This window comes from Pseudopipra pipra, chromosome 14 (assembly GCF_036250125.1).
Source record: "Pseudopipra pipra isolate bDixPip1 chromosome 14, bDixPip1.hap1, whole genome shotgun sequence".
NCBI classification, from domain to species: Eukaryota; Metazoa; Chordata; class Aves; order Passeriformes; family Pipridae; genus Pseudopipra; species Pseudopipra pipra.
In genome coordinates this window covers 19,624,753-19,648,019 of record NC_087562.1, presented here as the reverse complement: position 1 = coordinate 19,648,019, position 23,267 = coordinate 19,624,753, and the positions used below count along the sequence as shown (strand labels likewise).

Sequence of the window (23,267 nt, the reverse complement as noted above, 5' to 3'; positions counted from 1 at the left end):
AACATGCAAACAGCACCTCATACATTTTATTCCATTTTCCACTCGTGATATGCTGTTCCAGAACTGGAAGATGGAATGCATTTGTCTACTGGTCCAACCTCAAGCACAATTACATAATATCAATGTCATGTGATTGTGAAAGACATTTCAATGAAGACATTACTTATAATTCACAACCAGCTGAGATCTAAATCAATTCCAAATAGAACAGATTCAGGATCTCCACCAGTCTCCAAAAATGCCTGCCTTTTTCAAGTTTATCATCATCAGTATGCTGTATTTCATATAAAAACATGTTTTATCATTCCCTTATACAACAATAAAACAAGCAGCTCATAGAGGAAGCTAAACCTCCTGGGGCTGCAAACACAAACATGTAACTGGGATAATGGTTGGTGACACTAAAGTCAGGAGATATCTTGGCAGAGTTGACACATGCAGACTTTGACAAGACAAGAGTTTAATTCACCATTTAGGATAAAATGCAAACTCACTATACTTTAAAGAAGTCTGCCCAGTGGACAAAACTAAACCATAGAAAAATAAAACCTCAATATGAGCTACCACTGAGAGCCACCCCAGAGACACCATTAGATCCCCCTGAGAGCACCACAGAGCACACAACTCTCACAGTCTGGGTCAGAGTCCTCCTGAAATGCAACTGGGAAAACAAAAACAGTGCCATGGATGGTTTGGGTTTGGGTTTTTTTTTTCATTTTCCAGGGCAAGCAAAGAAGTCCTTAAGACTGTTTTGCTCTGGGTTTCAGGACAACCACTCCCACCCACCCACTTACATTTTTCAGAAAGAATTCTCTTCTTGCTCTGCCACAATATTCTAATGAGGCTGGAGAAGTCACTTCAATTTGAGGATGTGAAACAAAAGGAGATGGTTTCCTCAGAGCTAAATATTCCGCAATTTAAATGTTTTGTACAAATAAAAGTTTAAAAGATGATAAAAACCATAATAAAAATCAATTTCTGCTAAATTCTTCTTGGCCAGTTTCAATGTATGCTTCATCCATTAGTTTGTCTTTGATTCCTATGACAAAACTAACAAAATGAAGATGGATTTTGAAAGAAGTTACTATTTTTGTCACCAACACCAACAGTAATTCTAATTAAAGCATAATATCCCTCCTGCTTCATTTGCCACATACAGTAGCAAATTTAAGTTGAAAAATGGATTAAAACAAAGCAAAACAATTTTAATAAGAAACCTCACACGTGGTTGGAAAGTCTCTCATAGCTCACTGGGCACATGCTCATGAGGAGAGCACATGCCATACTAATTTCTGTCAGCTAACAGAGCAGGGCAATTCCCATCAAACAAATTCTGAATGTATACCCAGTGAGTAAACACTTCAGATTTTAATCTTTGACACTGAATAGCTCCGGAAAAAAAGATCATGCAGTGAAATGGAATATTCAGAAAAGCAGAATCAAAGTAGGATTTCAGCAATGACACACATACAAAAAAACCTCCTGTTCAGAACACAGTCTGATTTTAAAGTAATAGCATGTAATAATATTGGCATGTAATTAGCATGTCTGTGAACACAAGCCTCATGACTGAAGATGACACTGAATACAATTTTCAAAAGGTAAAGCTCTAAAAATCAATCTTAGCAGTTCCAAGCAGGATCAATGTCATGTATTAATGCTAAATATTAGCCAGCAAAACTTTAACTTTCAGATGTTCCAATATAATAAAGTCTCTATTTTTCTTGCCACTATTTTGGATCTATTATGACACTTGTAAACTTTTTATTCTTTTAGCAGAAATGCTTCTGCAATATTCACTAGAAATACTGTAGGACAAGCCCCAACAATAGTAGGTTCATTATCTCAAAACATGAACAGCTCTGAATTGTGCTGCCAAAATCTCTGGCACCCCAGTGGCTGTGCTGGGCAACTGGAACTTGGCACGTGGAGTCTCTGGTGTTCTGCTGATAAAAGTCCCACCCTGACTCTTCTCCACACCAGACAGCACTGCTTCTTCAAGGCCAACACACCCATCGTGGCTATCAAAGCTCAAAAAAGATCAAAGGGTTTCTTGCATCCAGCATTGGAAACTAATTATGTGCTGAAGAGGCACTTGGAGCAATGAACTCTATTAATCATGTGATATTTACATATTCCCAGGCTCTGAATTAATAAACTCCAGAGCAATTCTACCTTTAGAGTTCATTTTATCCCTTAAGAAACTATAAACACATTCACCTGTGACACACCCTTGTTGGTTGTGTACACTTAGGTTTGACTTAATTAAACCATTTCTGATGGAAGTAAAGATGTGCCACGAGTTTAACCACATCCAGCAGCACCAGGGGACAGAGGTCTGGGGACTGTTGATCTGCTCAGCAGAGGCTGGGAGAAAACCTCAACTCTCCAGTGTCTGCTGGAGATCCTGGCTCCAAACAGAGGCTGTTCTGGAATAAGCACAGTGACTGACCCTGCACAGAACATTATCCCCGAGGGCACTGGCACCTGAACACCTCCTGGCCGGGGGGCAGGGAGGGGACAACACTCCCACACACGCGGTTTGCTTCTAGTACTTCGGTACTTCGAGTCCAACTAAATGTGTTACTGTTTTCCTTGCAATAAAAATACATCTCACCCCTCTCAAAGATTATCCACCCTGCCAGTGCTACGGTGCTTTCTGTTACCTGCCCATTATTTGTCTTACAACAAAGCTATGAAAAAAAATGAAATCCAAATTAACCACTACATCAGAAAAAAGCTACCCTCTCACAGAAACTTCCCTTTTCCTAATCACAATAGAAATCTCAGTCTTCAATACAAAATCCTTTCTCTTTGAAACATCAGGATAATCTTGTTCTCCTACACATTTATGAACTTGCCAGCAGCATCCTTCCAATTAACTACAAGTAATACGAATCTGCTTATTAAAATATACCAGTTCCACTTTCACTGACCATTCCCTCAAAGATGAATCTAATTTTGTTTTTAATAAAGAAGCAAATCACCCTGAACACATGAAATGAAAATGAAATACATGGGGTTGATTCTACGACCCCACGACTTACTCAGAGAGCTACAACACTCTGAAGTGTTGTGTAAATGCTGCCACTTGAGCCAAAGCAGCTTGTCAAAGGTCACAGCCCAGCCAGTGAGCAAGTTCATTGAAAAAAAAAAAAAAGAAAAAAACAATGTGTTATTTATTTTCTCAGTATTTTTAAATTTATGGAACAAGTCATTTATGAGACAGGGTACACAGATGAGGCAGTGAATTAACACAGTTCTGCCACCCAGATACCCCTTATGACACAGCCACAGCAGACTGAGGTTGCCCACTGCAGACACACCAAAATTCAGGCTAGGGCTCAGCTCCCCCATCCTATTTTCTGAGGGACTTTGGTGCAGGTTCAGTGCTAATTTTCTCCTGTTCCCACACAGATCTTTGTAACTATAATGAAAACACCTTCTTTCTCCCCTATGTTTATCTCCACTCCCTGTCTGACCACCCATCAGTGCCCACCAAACAGGCTCATCTACACACAGCTCACATCTCACCAAGGCTCAAAGAACTAAAAAGTCACTTCTCCAGAGCTTCCTACGCTCTTCCCTCTGCAACACCACACATGCAAGATAAAACTGGTGCCACGCTGGCTACACACACTGCCCTGGGAAGAGCAAGGAAGGACCAGGACCCTCCAGCCCCCGGGAAGCCCCCACGCTCCATCCAGAGTGGCACTGCCCCAGGTGACAGGCACAGAGCTACACCCCTCCACTGCTAAAGCTCTGCCCTTGCTTTGGAACACTCAAGAAACCAAGATCCAGGATCCTGTGTCTGCCTCCCACCACTGCAGTTCCAACACTAGCTAAAAAAATCAGAAAACCAAAGAAACAGCATTGTGTCAGAGCACAGGCCTCAGCCAACAGAACGCTGGCGTTTGTCCAGCACGGGAGACAAACCCCCCACTTTCAAATCACACGTCTTTTCATAGTTCAGAGTGATGAGATTTGACAAGTTTTTCCACAAGCAGAAGTTTCAAGGTTGGTTTACCAAGGAAAAACGAGAAGTTGAATGTGGTGGAGGTCTCCTCTTACATGAATTACTGCTCTCTCCCACAAATAACACAGCTACAGCTTTCTCGGGCCCAGGCAACCAAGCTAGTTTTCTCTGATGGATGAAACAAACCTTTTCATCGGTTTTTCTCCACACCAAATACTTTGGAGAGCTTTTTATTTCACCCCAATTCTTCCAATACCCTAAGATTTGTATAGCACTCTTTTATTACTGTATTTCTCTCTTTAACATTTGCTTTTGGTTTCTCTTCTACTTCCACTCTTCTTGAAGTAACTCCAGTGGATATTGCATCAGAACACAACTTTGTTGTGATGGAAACATCTGCTCACTGCACTGGATGCTCAGCTCCATGCAGAGGCATCCTGGGCTCCCTGCAGTGTCACCTTTGTCCTGAACAAAGAGATGCAGCAGTGTGGTCACCAAAGCAGGACCCCAAAGAACAGGGTAAGCTCAGGATAAGCTGAGCTGGGTGTGCCCAGTGTGTGAGTGCAGCTCCAGCTCTGGGACAGAGCAAACACATCCTGCCCTTCATCCACCACCTCCCACCACCACAGAAACAAAGGCAGAAGGAAAAACCTCCAAGTGGAGGAATAAGGATGAGATGTATTTCCCAACAATGACTTTCTGTGCTTTCAGCCTTGACTAAACTGGCAAACTGTCACTTGGTGTTATGTTTGGGATGTCTGGCACTGCCAAGGTAACTCAGGCACAGTGCAAGGCTCTGGCACTTGTATCAAACAGCACTGAGCCCCCAGTGCAGCTCACTAGCAGAGAAACAGCCCCTCAGTGGAAGGGAGGAAGAGACCACAATTTGGGGCCATGGAATTCCTAAAAGAGAGCCTCTACACTGGGATCCCATGTCCTTAAAGTCAGCCACATTAGACTCCTACCATGACTGTATCCATCTAAGCTTTCCTGCAAATTCCCCTGGAGAAGGGCCCTTAATGAAGAAATCATCTGCCCCAGGGCTCTGTAAATGGCTCATATTTACATCACTTTCTTGGCAACACAGGCACATCAGACATGAAACACCATATCTCCCCAAAATGGAGAAAATGTGTTGTGACAGGCACCAACCCTGAAAAAAGAGCTTTTAGGAGGTTGCTAACGGTGTATTTTTCCTGTTAGAATATGCTGTGTTATATTTTTGAAGAAAATAATCAAAGAACTTTGCACTCAAAAAAAAAAAGACAGTTCTGCAATGAAAACAAAGTAAAAAATGAGTTTTCCTGTTTATCTAAAACATTACCACAGAAAGCCTTATTGTGTGGTTAAATGACATAATTATGCATGATTTCCAAAAAACCACAAAATGGTCAGCATTTTTTCTGCCTGAAAAACACCCACAGAATTTTAGGAAGAATGTCACACTACCAAGACATTTTTACATCCAGACTGTTTAAATTAATGGTACAGCAGAATACACATGCAGAAAATAGGGAAGAAATATATTGCTTTTACACCACTTAAAGTATCTGAAGACATTGGACTTTCTTGAATTAAAATCGAGATTTATTGTTCTCATTTACTTGGCCCAGCAGTCCCAACTTTATGCATGAAACCAAGTGGGTCTCATTCCTTGCAAAGCACATGCATTTCCCACATCTAAAACAGCTGGCACAGATATGAGTATTTGGGATCATATGGCTTAAACGCAGTCCTGCTCCTCCTGCAGGAAACCATCCTTTACCCTAAGCAGGAGAATGACTGATTTCCTGCCTGCTCCCAGTCTGCATCCTCAGGACCAAATGAAATGTGCTATTAACTCTGGTAATAGGACTGCAAGGAGCCTTAAATCACAAAGGAGCATTGAACTTCCCTTACAAGATAGAAAGTTTAGGAAAACAAGGCTTACCAGAGAGGGAAGCTTAAGCACCACCCATGATTCAGCACCCTGGATAAACTAAATTGTGCTCTAATGGCACAAATACAACACTGAACAAACCCACAGAAATTCAACCAGGCCTCCCAATCCAACTCTCATCCAGTTTTGGTGGTGATGGTAGAAGGAACAGCAAAAAATTTGGATTTCAGTTCTTCGTTGCACCTCTGGTGTCTGATATGTAGCTGCAAAGTGTGCATTATTTCTTAGTTCACATTTGGCTGTAACATGGCAAGACATGTAACATGGCACATTAAATATTGTGGAATCCTTACTAAATTAGCTGATCTTTAGCCACCTCCAGCAGTTTTCTATAAGCCTTGAAAGATTCAGCTACTGCCTGTCAATTTAGGCAAAAGACCAGTTCTAAATACAGAACATACTGCTGAGCCCAGAAACAGTTTGAGGGCGTACTGGGAGAAAGGGTCGTATTTGGGAGTGAGGGTAATCAACACTCAGAGCTCACACAATGGCATGAGAGTTGTTTTGAAGCCCTAAGGACACCAAAACCGAGGCTTATTCTAAAAACCAAAATAATTACCTGGACTGAACTGAAGAGATTCTCAATTGGCTAAAACAGAAATGCATCAATTCTAAAAGTGAGCTTAATCACAGGATCTAGAGCAAAAAAAAAAGCTACAGACACAAAGTGGTGACTTATTTCCTGCCAACTATGCACTAGTGCAGTGTTTCACTTATTGCTTGGACACACTTATACAACAAACATTCTTATCTGCTAGATAAATGTAAAACCAATTGCACTTCAAATATCATTAAACACATGGTAAGTTTTAACAGAAAAAACATAGTTCTTCCTAACAAAAAAACCCCAATCAAACAAACAAAATCCAAACAAAAATCTCACTCTGACTGACATGTATTTCAGGTTTTATCCAACGAGCAGATGACCAAAAGAGCCACAGAACAGAATCTAAGGCACATTGCAAGGAGGTATTTGTTTTAGGCACATGACATTTCCTCATAGAATCCTGAGGGTCATTCAAACATACCTTCCAGAGTAGACAAAAAAAGAATGTAACATGCCACCTGTTCCATAAACAAAAGACCACCAGCAGTTAGTTTTTAGCAACCCCACCCTACAGGAAGGTTCATCTGAAGACATACAGAGCCATCCTTTAAACAAAGGCAAGCAAACATGCAAAACAAAACTGGTTTCTCCCACCAATTCCTCTCCACAGGCACCTGTGCCTCCAGTCCCCAGAAACTACAATTCATGTGTAGCATAAATCAAAATATTTTCATAAGCAGCAGGTCCTTCAAGACAATAATGAACAGAATCCCAACATACCCAGTTCCACATTTCTAACTTTCCCATTCATGTGCTGCATGAATCACTTCATTCCTGAGCAACCCAGTGAAATGAAGAGCTCATGAATGGAAAGGTTTACTCTGTATCTACAGTACACTGAATTGTGCCAATGGCACAGCGAGTGCACAGCAGACAACCATAGGAAGCAGATGGTTCTTCCCCCCCTTTTCACCACATCCTGATTTTTGAGGCTTAATCCTCCCATCCATTGTCTCAGTCATTGTGACAGACATCTGCAGGCACAGTTTGTTACAGCCACCTCTAATTCCCAAACACCACGAGCTCATCTGTCCAACAGTGCAAGCCATGGCAGGTTCCTCAGAGGCAGCTGCAGCTCCCAAAGGTCACACCATACAAACAGTGCCCCGGCGTGCTGGTGAAAACCATCATTAAACCCTGCACATCACACAACAGGGGACATTCTTAAACAGTAAGACTACCCAACTCAGTTTCTTCAAGTCCAATTTTAGCACCATTTGATCAGCATTTGCAGCTCATGTTCTTAGACAAGATAGGGAAAAATAGGGCAAAAAACCCATCATGCATTTGGTGCTGCACTGAATATAATTTTGTATATATTTAGTCATCTGCATCTTCCTCAGCCACTGCTGCAAGTAGTGGGGGCAGAAAGGAGAATAAAATATTTTGCCATTAGTCCCATTTGCTGCTATTCCTACTCGTGCTTTACTACAACAGTAACACGGAGTAAACACTGACTATAGGCAGCAAAATGGGAAATAAATGTTGCTTAACTACTGAGTTCAAGTTAGTAACGAAGGGAGGGGAAAAAACAGCTTCCTTAAAAATCCTTGGCAATCCTTGTTACTCTTACAGACTGATTTAATCATGTCACTGAAGTCACCAGGTCTGCATCAGCATTTAGGAGTTGGTTAATAACAACTCTGTGGGATGCTCATGTCCAGGAGAGGTACTTCCCTGTACAACAACCAACTTGCCATCCCCAACCTTCCAGCAAGGGTGAAGTGTCCCCTCCAGTCCATTTCCTGGCATCTTCTATTAAATCAAGTTGTTAGAACTCATAACTCACCATATCTTTGCTATTTAACCAAAGTGGGGAGATACAGTGACCCTGTTTTGTCCTGAGGCTGCACACACATGTTCTGTGTGACACACATGTGCTCTCTGCTGGAACACACCAAGTCACTGAGATTGTGTGGGTATGATTTTGAAATAAAATAATAATAAAAAAAAGCTATTGCTTCATTCATGAGAATTCTCTAGTCAGCTCTTAAAAACAGAGAAAAATCAACACTTCTGATCTGGCTTTGTGTTCCCATTCACGTTCACAGCCCAGTCTGTGCTGGAAACCTGGCTAATCAAAACAATATTAAAATACAGGACTGAAAATCTGGTAACAAGCAGTCAGATAAATTAAATAATGTATTAGTTTTAAGAAGTAAATGTGTACTCACACAATTTGTCAAGTACTTGATCTGCACAGCCTCTAAGTTAACAAGCCTATTTGGCTCCTTTAAAAAGCAAAAGTTCTATTTTAACACTATCAGAATCAGTGCATACCCTTTAAAACCCCATTTAATCTCAATCATGAGTAAACATCAAACATCCCACAAATACTAAAACAAGAAAGGAATTTTAATGAGAAAACAATCAAGAACTTAAAGTAGTCCTGAGGAATCCATGGAAGTTTTTCGGGTTTTCGTTGGAAGGAAATGGTGCAAAATGTCCTTGCAATCCCAACGTTCCCAAGATTGCAATCCGAAGGCCCCCTTAGATGCCATGCCTTAAAAGGCAAAAAGAGTCTAGACATGCTGGTAAAACAGAACATTAAAAAAAGAGATGTAGGCCAGCACATGAAAGAGCCCTGCCAGCTGTCCCGGGGAACAGTGAAACCTCCAGCCCTGTTTACACACTCTGAGAAGGGAGATACAGCAGGAACCCAACCAAGGGAGAAAGAGCTCCCAAACCCTCATTGCATAACTGCCAACCCACCTACTCGGATTTTATAACTCCACAACAGCTCTGCAGACTGCAAACAAACCGGGCAGGCTGCACACGGGGCTGTAAAATGTTGTTAACACCACAAAAGCCTCTGCCCTCACCTCCTCAGCACTGCTCCCACTGCACAGCCACCAGGAACTGCAGGGACTCAGCACCCCAAGGACTCCTGGAACTGCACTTCTCCCAAAATAGCTTTAAAATGTTACTAAGCGATAATGGCATATAAAATTGAAGTACTGCAGTGCTTAATAAAAGGTTTAATCTACATTAGATAAAAAGTTTCTAAATGCGACAATTAATTTCTTTTAGGAGAGCATGTAACCAAATAACTAAATTTCTTCACAATATTCAAGTGGCAATTTCAGCTTCTAGCATGAAAATAATTTCCTAAGACAGAAATTACTCGAGCTTATGAAAGACTTGTAGAGCTTAAGCATTTCATAACATTCCCAACCACGCTCGTTGCTTTCCTGCATGAGCATTTCAGTTTAAAAATGTACAAAAGTAGAGAAACTTCCTAATATGGCAATGGTTGTAGTCAATTCATAAAGTAATTTGGAAAAAACCTGCCAGACCTGTTCTGAGCAGTGCTGTATCACTGGCACATTTACAGTCTGAAAATAACAACGTTTGGCTTCAGTGGAAGTTCCAGCAGAAGCATCACCATATGCAGCTCCAGACACAGCACAGGACGTGTTTCTACACTGGCCATGGGGATACTGGGCTTTTAAACTGTCCTGTAATTAAAGAAACAACCACAAACCAGTTCAGCTCACCTTCAACCTGAACACTGTCAATGTACATACCAGCTACAGAAAACTTAAAGATGTGTCAAGCGTCAACACCTGAATATCAAGTTACATATTAAAAAAAGTTTAACTGAAACACTTGTCTAGGTAAAAACACTTCTTCTCCAAGCTAAGACATTAAGCACCAGAGCCTTAATTACAATTCATTAAACAGAACAGTCAGAAATCTGACACTCTGAGGTACAGCTTCCAATTTAATTTGCACTAAGTGAGATTAGAACAGCAGAAGTTCCTCTGCTTTCCTGAACCCACCTTGGGGACAGTTTGGGCTACACCAGCTCTAACACCTCTTTGCCCATAGTCAGTAATATTTCTGACCCATCTTTTCTCTACTCATGATTGTATGTTCTTGCACCTATTCTGCAAGTTGGTGTTATCCACCCCTTGCTTCTCTTCTAACCCCATCCCGGAGCTGATGGTCCAAGTTCCAGAGAAACCTAAACATTATTTCCATGGTTTGGAAGCAACTGACTACACAGATCATCTGAGAATTAGGTGACTGTTGTTTTAAAGGAGAAAGCACTTTTTTAATGCAGCTCTGATAAGTGGCACAGAGGAACAGCAGCTGACCCACTGTAAAAATGTCTCTTCATTGTGCACCTCATTCTCTTTGTATACAGAATTTCAGTACAACATTATCTGCTGAGGTCTAGGCAGATGTTTCTGAAATGCAATTCTGAGCACAGGATGATGGCTGTTGAAAAGGGTGCAAGTTGATTTGACAAAACTCTCATCAGAAGTCACAGATTCCTCCTACACTGGTAACATTACAAGCAAAACACAACCTCTTAGATTTCTAGTCCTTGTCTTCTTATCTCAAGATAATTAAACCACTAGGGAGCCTCAACAACAGAGGACATCACCAGAAAGATTACAAGCGATGAAGGGAGCTTTCCAAATATTAACACCATTAGAACTAGATTAGTGTAGTGCATCTGTTACCATTACATTGGTTTATAATGGGAGGAAAAAAATACAGCATACTTTGTACAGAAATCATAGAACTTTCTTCTGAAAGCAGAATTTGAAACATTTCACCATCTTAGAGAAAAATTTCTACCAGGAATTTGGAGTTTACTGACAGTAGAACACCAGCCCATGGCCAGATGGTAGTTAAGAGACATCATGAAAGAAACCAAAACCTAATCACCTTTCTGTGGGAAGACAACCACAGTCATTGCTTTAGTTGTACACAGAAACAATAAAAAGCAAAGCCAAACAGAATAATCTCCTCATTCTTCCCTGGCAAATGGCAGGATAAAAATACCACCACACAGCAAAGCAGACCCACAACACTTAAAGAGAAACCTTTCTGAAGGGAAATCATGAGTTTCAGAGGCGCTGAAGGGACATGGGTTACCTCTAGAGGATTTCTAAGCATATTTGTGCATTACAAATGTGATCCTTTTAATCCTATATTATAACAGCCTTTTTCTAAGGCCAAATGCCAAAGATCACCTGTATCTGCTGTCACACTCAGCATCATCTTAACAGGCACCTACAAATACCACTGAGAATCAAAGCTCAGTGTATGACACACAAAAATCACAAGGATTTCTCACATAAACACACATTTATTGTTTGGAATCTATAAAAGAATAAAAGAAGGATGACACAGTTAATCACAGAATGACTATAAATTACCAGTGCAATCCTAGGATGAAAGAGGAGGCTTGAGAAGTGACAATATCATCCACACGGGTAGGACACACCTGAAAGGTCCCCTCCTGCTGAGAAACCATCCCCTCAGTCAGGTGGTGGGGCAAGAAGGGCATCTCGATGGTCCCAAGAGCAGAGAGTCCCTCTCAGAGCAGAGTCCAAATCACTCTGTCCTGCCTTGTGCAGCAACGTGAAGGCTGAGGGCAAACACTGCTTCCAACACTCAAGGAAGTAAAGGAGCAGGTATGGAAGTGGCAATGTCAGCACAAGAACAAATATCTATAAATTTGCTAGAACTAAGTTCACACCAAAAACCAGGAAGGTTTCTATACCTCCAAAGTGCAGAATAAATGGACAAAAGCTAACTGTAAGGTGAAACCTGTGGACAAAAAGGGCAGGTACAGGGTTGCCTGGGGCCCAAAGCTGCCATAGAAGCTCAGACATGTCCAGCCAGGACCCACTGACTGCCCTGGGCTGACTGAGCACAGACTGTCCCCTCCTGCCCTCTGTCACACACCCACACCAAACCCCTGCAGCCCAGGTAACACCCCACTGACACAAACCCAAACCTCACAGCAACCAGTGCAAAAGCAATCTCAATTTACTCACACCGATTCAGTGGCCAGCTGGCACTTCTCTGATTTACAGAATGCACCCAGCTCCCTGCTCCAGCCACCATTCCCAGTCAGGAATCACAATGCTGGGAGACCCAGGGGAATGGAGCAAGGAAGTCAGACATGCCCTACAATGTGACACATCAGACATGGGGGCGAGCCTGGGGGCTCCATCTAATCCTCCCCTCCACATGTGATCAGAGTGAGATGCTGAGCTGAAGGCACAAGAAGGCAGAGATAATTAAATATGAGATTACTGAACACCTCATAGTAGCTTTCAACCAGATTCTACCAGTTAGCAATTAGCTTACTCCTTGGAACATAGATGTTATTACTCTAATTTTCTAATATAATTAACAATGAGAATTCTCAATAGTCTTATAACCCATGTAGAGGTCTATTGCTGGCTTTTGAATTTTGTTTTCTACATTGCAACAGAACCTGATAGCAAAGAGTTTTACTGTAGTCCTGGCCTCAGCAACCAACTTTTGAATCTGGAAATGTATAATGACAGTAAGCCACAAAACAACTTTTTCCAAGTCTCCACCAATGAAGATGGAACTTTTTATTCTGAAAATTGTGAACATATGAACTGTTATTCCCACCAGATTTCACTCAGCTCAGACTCCTGCCTCCCCTGACAGGCAGTATCATATGCTATAGACAACAGGACGAGAGCAAGCACGGAGTCATCTTTCCCAAGGCACTCAGCAGCAGCTCACAGACCTCCCAGGCTGCAGAATTATCTTCTTTAAAAGGAATCTCGGATGGATTTCTGCAGCATTTGGAGCAAACACTTGCAGACAACAGTGTCTGGGGCTGCCTGAGCCCCAGCAGCCATCACTAACCACTGCATACAGGCTACAGGTTTTCCTTCTGCTCCTTCCACCAGGAGGTTGCCCTGTGATGCCACTGCTCCAGTTAAACCATCCCTAACCCCCACCACTGCAGGAACTGGCCAGGACAACCTTCCACATTAACTGGCCCAGCTGTTAAAGGTGATACATGTTACTTTAAATCAAGTGTCTGTGCAAACCTGGCAGGATCCTGGTGAGAACCAACAGGATCCTGCCTGGTTTCCTCATAACTCACCTGGTGTCCTCAGGAACAGCCCACCCGCAGCTACAGCTCCCAGAGAAACTGGCAGCAGGGAATATTCTCATGGCTCACCATGGGAATTCCAGTGGGAAATACATCTAGACCCAATTTTAATGACATTAAAACCCTTGAAGGTGCAGAATTACAACAGTCAAGAAAAAAACAATAATGCATCTAGAAAAGCTGAAGAGAAAACTAAAATGAAGAGGGGAGGGGGAAAGAAAGCAGGCAATCTCATCTAAAGTGAAACTATTCCCAGCAAAGAGGAGGTACCTGCCAACCAGCCTGTCTCTTTTGTATGACAGCAATGGGCCCCTCCTGATTTCTCACACAGCAAACACCTTTCTTCAGCAAGACCACTAAGGAAAGGGAGAGACTGTCCTTAGGAAGTTCAAGGGAATGGGGGAAAAGTACTGAAATAAAAGAAATCATTTGAGAATATTCATAGCAAAGTTCCAGTGATATCCATTTGATTATTGTGTAATAGTCTCCATGGGAAGTATTAAAGCCATCAAAAGCATGAGAAACAAATTCATGCCAGAGAGTAATAAGAATAAACTCTAAAGAGCATTCCTGCTCTGCTCCCCAAGGGCAGCTGTCTGCTCTCTCACACCTTCCACAGGGCAAGGTACTACTCCATTTAAATGCTGGAAAGTCAGCTGAGACAGTTTCCCCAAAGGAAAAACACCTCTTTGGTCAGCACACAAGTGGACTGGCTTCTCCCTGATTTTCATTGCTAGTTCAGACTCTCATTAAAATAAAAAGGCACAAAACAAACAGGAGAGCTCCAAGCTACTTTAAGTCTTCCCCATCCTTCATTTCCCTTTGTGTTGTTCACTTCCCACCTGCCCACTGACCCCCATCAGGTGTCTCAGCCACCCCAGGGCCCGAACACTTCTCTTCTGAGATGGTCCAACACTCACCATCTTCCTTCAAGCTGCTGCTTTAAAAGAGGCTGCATGCCCAGTTCCAGTAGATCCCAATAAACACACACACAACTATTTCAACAGAACAGCAAGATAAGGCAAGAGAGCTCCTTCTCAAAAAGCTCACCCACCTAAATATAACATTTTCAAAAAGAGGGAAAGGGTTCAACACTAAGCTGTTCCACATGGCCCTTTCCCTCAGTGTCCCTCACATTGCTATTCCTGACCACTGGCAGGCAGATCCAAGGACTATGAACTGTTCAGCTTGGCCATGAAGAGGAGTAAGAAGCCCTAAATCATAGAGTTTTCTCAGTCTGCAGACCCAATCTAAACAAAAACCAGAATGCTGTTCAACCCTTCCTGGGAGTCAATGGAAAGCAAGCCAAACCAGGCTCAGAAATAAGCTGCACAATACTACACATGAAACATTATCATAACCCATTATGCTGGTGCCCCTTTAAAGGACACTTTAGGGCATATTCTGTTGAAATGTTAATAAATGAGTTTAAACTACTGTCCTCTCCAGCAGCACTTAAATTACTCCATACACCTCAAATGTCATACTGCTTTCCCTCTTGTAACAGCTCCTTTATCTGAACCAATGAAGAGAAATCTACAACAAAATAAAAGAACCCTACACCTATTTTCCTATTTTCAGTGACGTGGGTTTTCCCCCATTCCCTGTTCCTTCCACTTCTGACAGTCAAACATGGGCCTCTGGAAGAAGAGCCATCCAAGCCACAATGTCCAAGAGTTATCCTTCACACACAGCACCACTGGCCAGTTTGTGGAAAGCCCTTCAACCCAAGATTAGAACAAACTGCAATGTTTGCCTCGAGCTGATACTTTTGCCTGCCAATCATGTATGTATTTTAAGACAAATCCTGATGCTAAATGAAGCACATGCATTGTAATCTTTCCTGTAACATTCTTTTTACTAGAATATATTTAGAGCCCTTTTATCCCAACCAATACTTGTCTTTTTTTCTTTGTGTGCAACAAAGGGAGTTCCTCCTTGTTCTTAAGAGATAGAGTTCTACACAATGGACTTTGATACATTTCAGTTCCTACACAGTATTTTTGCAAAGGTATTATTAAACATTATAATTAAAATAATTATACTTGGCAAATAAGCAACTGTGGAACGTGCTCCCTCTTCTTTCTTTTCCAGCACTGCTCAGTTTTCTACTGGTTTGCTGCTCTACCAGTCATTACCAGGAACTGGATGGGGCTGCTTTTGAGGACAACTGTGCAGAAACTAAAGGTGTTGAGGTGGTGCACAGGCTTCCACCCTACAGTAGCTAATTTAATTTCTCATTAACTTCTGACCCTCTGGACTCGTCCGCTCCACAGGAACCATGTGCAATAGCTCAGCTCACTTTAATAACAGGGCACAAAACATGACTCAGTTCCCCTGAAGACACTACTGTGCACTCATCATCTTCCTAACAGCGTCCTGGGAGCAGCAAAGTCTTTGTCCAAAGAGAAGAAAACCTCTGTAACTCCAGCACACTGTGGTTTCCCCTTTGTCTTTCCTTACATCACTTAAAAACTTATGAGGTCTACTCCATGCATCTTTGGAATTTGTTCCGAGCAAGTCAGAGTTTAACAATACAGGATTCACTTACAATCAGTAATTGCTCATTTTAATGACAAGTTTTCAACATGACTTGCCACAGTTATTAGTGTACTACAGAAAGGATCTGCAGTAGGAACTGAAACAAAAATCCCCAGGGCAGATTATTTCAGTGTATTAGGCAGCACCACCCCAGGATTTCTACCACATGGCCAGTTTTTCACAGTTCAAAGACAGGTAGACGTTGCACAGTGATGACAGATCCTTTGGCTCCAGTCCTGAACACACACAATGCAAACACTGCTGTTCCCTGTTGTTTGACTACTGGGGTAACACGCTCGTTGCTACCACTTGCAGACCACAGATTCTATTCTCCACTGAGGAGATGAGAAGAAAACAAATCACACTTTCAGATCCTGGATTCGACTGGGCATTCATAAAAACTGATCATGCATTCATCACCACAGTCCCCTATAACCTTGTGGCACAGCTGAAGCAAGGATATTTTCAATGTGTTTCACACCAAACCTGCATGTGCAAGCTTTGCCTTGTGCTAACCAGCTGTGGTTTTAAATGCTGGAGTTACATGCATGAAATATTAAAATCTTTCTGCCATCACAGTCCTTAAAGAACTCATCCATTTTAAGTTAAAACTGCAAGAAGTTACTTAAAAATTTATTTCAAACTTACTGCCATTTTCATGAAAGACCGATTTTCAAATATCCCGAACAACATCTTTGTTGATTTGAAAAATATTAACATCAAAGTGACTCGGAAAGCGGATCAGATAAAGGCAAACATCAGCATCAGCACCACGAAAACTGCCGACACACTTGGGTGTCACTGGACGTTTTGCTGCTGCCAGACCCGCAGGGGCTCCCTCGAACTGACCGGCTCAGGTGTCCCGAAGGACAGGAACGAACACGGCTCACGGCTCATTGCACAATACGAACACGCACGTCTCAGGTTTTTTTAAGGGTTTATTTCCTTTTACTCGGCGCACTTAAGAGAACTCCAGCCTGTTACGGCAGCAGGGAAGCGAGTGCCGTGTGAGCTCCAAGTGGATCCAGGGACAACCCGCGCCCGCCGCGGGGACCTGGGGACCCTCGCCTGGGGACCCTCACCGGGGCAGGGCCGGGAGGTGCCTCCGGACACCGCGACGCCCCTCCACAGTGCGAGAAGGGTCAGTATTTACTGCTGAGAAGTTGCCTCTGCAGTTCCCTGCCCTGTACAACCCCCGCGGCGGCGGGTCCGTGTAGCACGCCCGTGACCAGGGCACACACGGTGTGCGGGGTGTTCCTGCAGCGCCCGGCCGAGGGGCTGGGCCTGACCCGCACCGCACCCCGGGCCGGACCCGCACCCCGGGCCGGACCCACCACCTCGGGCACCTTCCCCCTGCCCAGGGTGCCCGGCACCAGGGCCGTACTCACCACCTCGGCCACCTTCATCCTGCCCAGGGTGCCCCGCAGGTAGTCCAGGTCGCAGCGGAGGCCGCCCAGCCCGCGGCGCTGGCTGACGGGCTCGGTGGTGGGCTGGTAGGGGCTGCTGGCGGCCGAGATCATGGAGGCGCTGGACGCCTCGCCGTCGAAGCCCTCCAGGTCCTCGCCGTTCCTCATGGTGCCGGGGCCGCCGGGGCCGCGGGCCCGGCCCAGCGCCGCGCTCAGCTACGGCCGCGGGCGCTGCATGGCCGCCCCGAGCCGGGCCGGGCCGGGCCGAGCGGGGGCCGGGCCGGGCGCTGCCGCCGTGCCCCGCAGCCGGGCGGGGCGGGTCCCGGGGCGGCGAGAGCAGCCGAGCGGTGCCCGGGGGTGCCCCGGAGCGGAGCGATGTCCCGGAGCCCTGCCCGCCCTCCCCGCCCCGCCGCTCGGGGGCGCGCCCGGCTCCGCCGGCCCCGGTCCCGCTCCTAATGCCGGTCCCGCTCCAGAGCCCGGTCCCGACCCCGCAGCACACCCCGCTCCGAGCGGCGCCGCCGCGGCCGCTCCTCCCCCTGCGCTGAGCGGAAAGGGCGGGCAGAGCCGGCCCGGAGGGCGCGGGGCCGGGCGGGGCCTGAGCTGCGACCGCCCCGCGGGGACCGCACCTGGATCGGGAACGGGCGGGGACCGCACCTGGATCGGGAACGGGCGGGGACCGCACCTGGGTCGGGAACGGGCGGGGACCGCACCTGGGTCGGGGACGGGCAGGGACCGCACCTGGAACGGGAACAGCGACGGCACCGCTCCGGACCGCACCTGACCCGGGAACAGCGACAGGACCGGGGCTGGGGACGGTCCCGGTGTCCGCCCGGCCCTCGGGCACTGCCGGGGCTCTACAGGCGCTGATGGTGGTGCCGAGGCTGCGAAAGCCGACGCTGCTGGCACCCCCGAAATGCACCCGCAGCTCGTCCTGAGCACAGTGCCGAGCTCCGGTCCCAGTGCCGAGCTCCAGTCCCTGCCCCCAGCACAGCCCCGAGCTGCAGTCCCTGCCCCGAGCTGCCGTCCGTGCCCTGCCCGGCACTGCCTCCCTCCTACACTGACCCGCACCCGCAGAACTTCCAACGGCGGAAACCTCCAGAGCATTCTTCCACCAGTGTTACCTTTAAATGTTTCTAAATAGTGACTTTTCCAAGTAAACAGTCTTTAATGGCTCTAAATCACTTTTTGGAGGCACTTTCTCTCTTGCTGTGTCACCACAAATAAGGAGAAATTGCAACATGACCTGGCAGATCCAGGTGAGTGAAATGCAGCTGTGCCACAGACGGAGCTGAAATGAGAGCGCTCAGTGTTGTGTCCTGTGATCTGCCAGGTTATCAGCCAGGTCCCTGCTCCTGTCCGTGTCCTTCACAGTCTACACTGTTTTCTCTTCCCCATGACAGGACTTTATCTCTTCTAGCACCTTCCTCTGGCCTCCCAGAAAGAGTCTGTCTTTGGTTCTTCTGTTTTCCATGAACACTCAGATTGTCAACGTTGGAACTTTCTTTCCAGTTACCTCTGTGTTACTTCATCTCTCCCTTTCAGTTCTCTTGAAGCTTCTTTAATCCTTCTTTTCATGGGTTCTGCCCCAAACATGTGATTTTTAATTTCAGTATGTGTTTCTTCTTTCCTTTGGCCTTTGTATAAAAAGCCCCTAAGGAGTAGGGGCAAGAGGACAGCCTGGGAGAGCACACCAGGGAAGAAGTTGGGGATTTGTTCACCATTCCCAGTCATGGCTTGGTTAACTGGAGACACAGCTGACTGTGCAGCCAACACAAGTCCTTTCACAGCCTCCCTGGTGCTGGAAGAGGCCAATATTCTGAAGCAAGACAAAGAGGAGACATGCCTAAGAAAGGGAAACCATTGCCCTTTGGTGAAGGGTGAGTGGCAGGGAAATAAAAGATAAATAAAATAAAGCATGAGCAAGGCATGGAGAAGGAGGGGTGGTCACATGAAACCAGCCTACCAAGATGAAATCATAAATGTGAGGGGGGAATCCTGCACCGGCACAGGGCTGGCCACGATGGACTTACAGGTTTTACAGTCTCTTATTTCAGTTCTTGTATAACTCTGGGGAAATCAGCTCTCTTCTTGCTCTTCTTGCAGGAAGCTCCTCTTCTTGCAGGAAGTATCATTAGTAGGTGGTTGCCACTTCTGAGAGCACCTCTGGGTTATAACTTGTGGCTGCACAGCTGTTTCAGGAACACAGGTATATTTACCTAGAGAGACATTTAGCATTTGTTTTGAGGTACTGCTGTGGCTCTTCTAGAAAATTATCCACACCAAAATAAAGAAAACATTTTTTAAACATGCAGTGAATATTATTTTGGTGATTCTTTTGCAGTTCTAACCACAACATATCAGTATGTTCAAAGAGAATCAAAAGGCAGTGTTGCAGGAGGCAAATGAAGGACAAAGGGAGAGAGGGTTGAGTGATTTAAACAAAAGGCAGGCTGATAAGAGATCTTGATTCTGGGGTTTGGCTCAGCCACTGCCTCCTGCACACCCTTCAGCAAACCTCCTGTTAGCTTGGTTTTCTTCTTTCTCATTTTCTTAGCTTCGTTTTCTTCTTCCTTTCTTACGGAGGACACAAAGTTCAAATGTATTTAAAATCCCCAGAGCAGTTTGAGGGTTCTGGGAAGTGCAGACACACCAAACCCCCTGTTCCTTAGGGAGCCAATTGCCCCGGTAGGGAAGCACAGTGAGTGTTCCCTGTGCTCTCAGGTGTTGTTTGGACACCTGGGAGGCTGTCCCAGCTCCAAGGGGAGGCCACGGTGCCCCCTTGGCACCAGGTGGGCACAGTCAGGGACCCTCTAGAGGGGGCACAGCTCCAACCTCAGCCAAACCAGGGGCTTCTGGCGTCCTCCTGGACGGGTGGGTGGGCTGGACACACTTGGCAAGGCCTCCAGAGGTTCCTGCCAACATTTAACAAAAGAATCCTTTATGCACATTCCTGCCTGATGCAGCACTCCCAGGGAAAAAACCTCTATGTTTAGTATGTAAATGAAAGTATTGATCCGGTGGAAAGGTCACTGCATTCAGCCAAGGCAGATCCTACAATCTCCTGAGCTCTCCAAGCACAGCCTGGCATTCCATTGTGTGCCTACAGAGACAAGGAAAGTGGGCAACCAGGTCAGTGATCACCACTCCAGACACCACATCGAGCTAATCAGGTCATGGAATTCATCACAGAGGACTTCACATCCAGCTAAATTAGGGCTAAAGAGGGAAAACAAGGCAGAAAAGGCAGAGAGGGGAAATCCAAGGATGCTGTTCATAGACACTGTAATTAAATGAGCTGAGATCTGGGTTTTTACTGAACGGTTAGGCCAGCTCTGACAAAAATAAAAATCCCCCATCAGAAAGAATCTCCAGGACAGTGGTCAGAAATGAAAATCAAGTGGTGATTCAGGTGTAAAAAGAAGTGGAAAGAGAATCATAAGTATTCTCACTGATCAAACTGAACAAAGCAACCCTGAACTCTTAACTTTCATCTCAGCTATTCCTAGAGCCTTTAATAAACAGCTTCTCATAAACTTCTGAACTACTTGTGGGTTCATTTCATTAAGTGTTATTTCCAAGATAAAACTGTGTGATTCTATTCCAGCTGAATAGGAATATCAACTTAATACCAGATTTTTAAAGCTGCATTTATGCAGTTTTAACACACTTAAAAGTATTTTAATGCTTATACATAAAATTTTGTAGATCTGAATGGTGCTTATTAGGAATGGTGTTTCAATGTAGTTAAGAATGTAAAAGGCATTAGAAAGGAAAGTTCCATCTGTGCAAGTACCTGAAAAGAGTTGAGAGGTTCTTTAAGAAATGCTCCGGTATTTCCACATGACCTACCAAAGGGAAGGAGCACTGGTCTGCTGCCAAATTCCAAGAGAGCTGAGCAGTGATTAGAGTTTAACTTTGGCATCACACAGGAGGCTTTTTTTCCCCTCGAATTTCTCAATGTAAAAAAATGCTGAAGCTCTTTCTCAGCTTTTCAGCTGGGGGAAAAAAAAAAACCAAACCCCACCCTAAAAAGCTAATAAAGAACTTGCTTTAGGAAAACATCTGGTAGCTTTGAGTGCCTCAGTGCAGTGAATTGTCCCTTTCCACAGTGTGGGAGTGTGGCATGAACACTCAGAGTCTGCAGCCATGGGAAGTGGGCAAAGCATTTTGCTGAGTCAGAGTTAGGAATTAATACAACAAGAATGAGCTGCAAGTTGTGACATGGACTTTAAGAAGAAGGGACACTGTGGGGGATGGTGGGGAGTCGAGCAGTGACTTGTAACTGTGGCTGGACAGTGAGAGGGTTCCTGTGTCACCACGTGCCAGCATCCCCAGGACAGCACTGCCCAAGGCACCTCAGAACAGCCTGAGACCTGAACTCCTCAGCCTGGAGTCAGACACGTCCTGCCACTGAGGGGAACAGAAAGGAACTGATGGGAACCTGTGAGAGCTTCTTGCACTGAGCATGCAGCAGTGCCCCTGCTCACAGCAGTGCCCCTGCTCAGAGGGGCAGGTTTGCCCAGGGCACCTCGGGCACACCTGACACAGCACAGAGAGGGATCCCCGGGCTGGACTCTGGTCAGAGAAGTGCAGCTGCAGTGACCAAAGGTGTCAGTGAGTCTGTTCCTCTCCTCAGCTCCAGGACAGCACTGGCCCGTGCACACTGTCAACACCCTCACCTGTATCCCAGCCCTTCTTGGAAAATAAACAGAGCAGCCCTGGAAGGGCCTCCAGGCCTGGGACACTCGTGTCCCTGATGTTCCAACCCCAGGGGCAGCCTCAGCTCTCCCAGGGACCACAGGCAGAGCTGAACTCACCCCAGGACTGTCCCAAGGACCTGTACAGGCTTGGCTTCACCTTTAAGGGCACAGGCAAAAGTGTCACTCCTGGAACTTCACTATCACTATCAGGAAACAGTATTTCCCCTTCAAAAACAAACCAAAAAGAAAAAAACCAACCCAAACCCCACAAAATCAAGAAAGGCAACACTGCCAGTGTTGTTGTCTCAGAATCAGTGAGACCTTGCCTTGCACACATGACCATGACTTATGTGCTTTTAACAGTGAGCCATTCACAGAGCAACTTCTTTTAATTTTTTACTCTAGAATTAAAGACTGACATCTCATTCAGTATCAGCTACTGGTTCAGTTTGTCGGCTTTTTTCCCCCTGCCTTCATCACTGATGAAGTAGTCACTGACTCCTTTCACCTCCAAAGACTTTTTAAGGGCATCTGCAATCTGCCAGTGCCAGGGAGGGGTTACCTTGCAGGCACAGCTGGGCTGAAGGGCAGCAGACTTTCTACAGAGCAGTGAGGGGATACGAATTTCTGTGAAAAATAGAAGCAAAACCTCAGATTCTTAAGTGCCAGCAGACCTTTAATGGTGCTGGGAACCAGCCAAGACTGTGAGTTATATTTCTTTTGAAAGAATCCTGTATAATGAAGTACACTGAAAAAATATGCAGAGAGACTGACAGCAGTGTTTATTTTATTCATGGCACTACATTTATTCAGGGAACGGGGCAGGAGAAAAAAAGCCCTGAACCGAGAAAAAAGGTGGTGGTCTTCTAATAATGCCATGAAAACACACAGGCCTAGAGCAGAAGGCCAGAAAACACTGGTTCCCTCTGCCTGGGCAGGGGATGATGCCCTGCAACACCCAGGAGTTTTACAGCAGGAGATGGAGCACAGGCTACAACAGGCCTTTGCAGGGAAAGAGCTGATCTTTCTGTTTTGAGGAGGTGGGAAACTGAGGGGAGGAAGAAAAAATTGTATAAACCATGTTTTATAAGCAAAGTTTTAAAGGTCCCTTAGCAGGCTTTAAAAAAAGATGAAGTACACTCACTACATTCTTTCTTTCCAGGGCCGAAACGGGCCAGCGAAAACAACTGACCT

At 45.2% G+C, this 23,267-nt stretch overlaps 1 protein-coding gene across 1 annotated transcript in view; it reads right to left on the bottom strand.

The window, feature by feature from the left end:
- Positions 1 to 17,887, bottom strand: part of CMTM4 (CKLF like MARVEL transmembrane domain containing 4) — a 31,030-nt gene extending 13,143 nt beyond the window's left edge. The window contains exon 1 of the mRNA XM_064671353.1: positions 17,356 to 17,887. Within this exon, the coding sequence (XP_064527423.1) occupies positions 17,356 to 17,541 (186 nt within the window). The 5' untranslated portion in view covers positions 17,542 to 17,887. The remainder of the gene's footprint in view (positions 1 to 17,355) is intronic.
- Between the last annotated feature and the right edge of the window lie 5,380 nt (positions 17,888 to 23,267).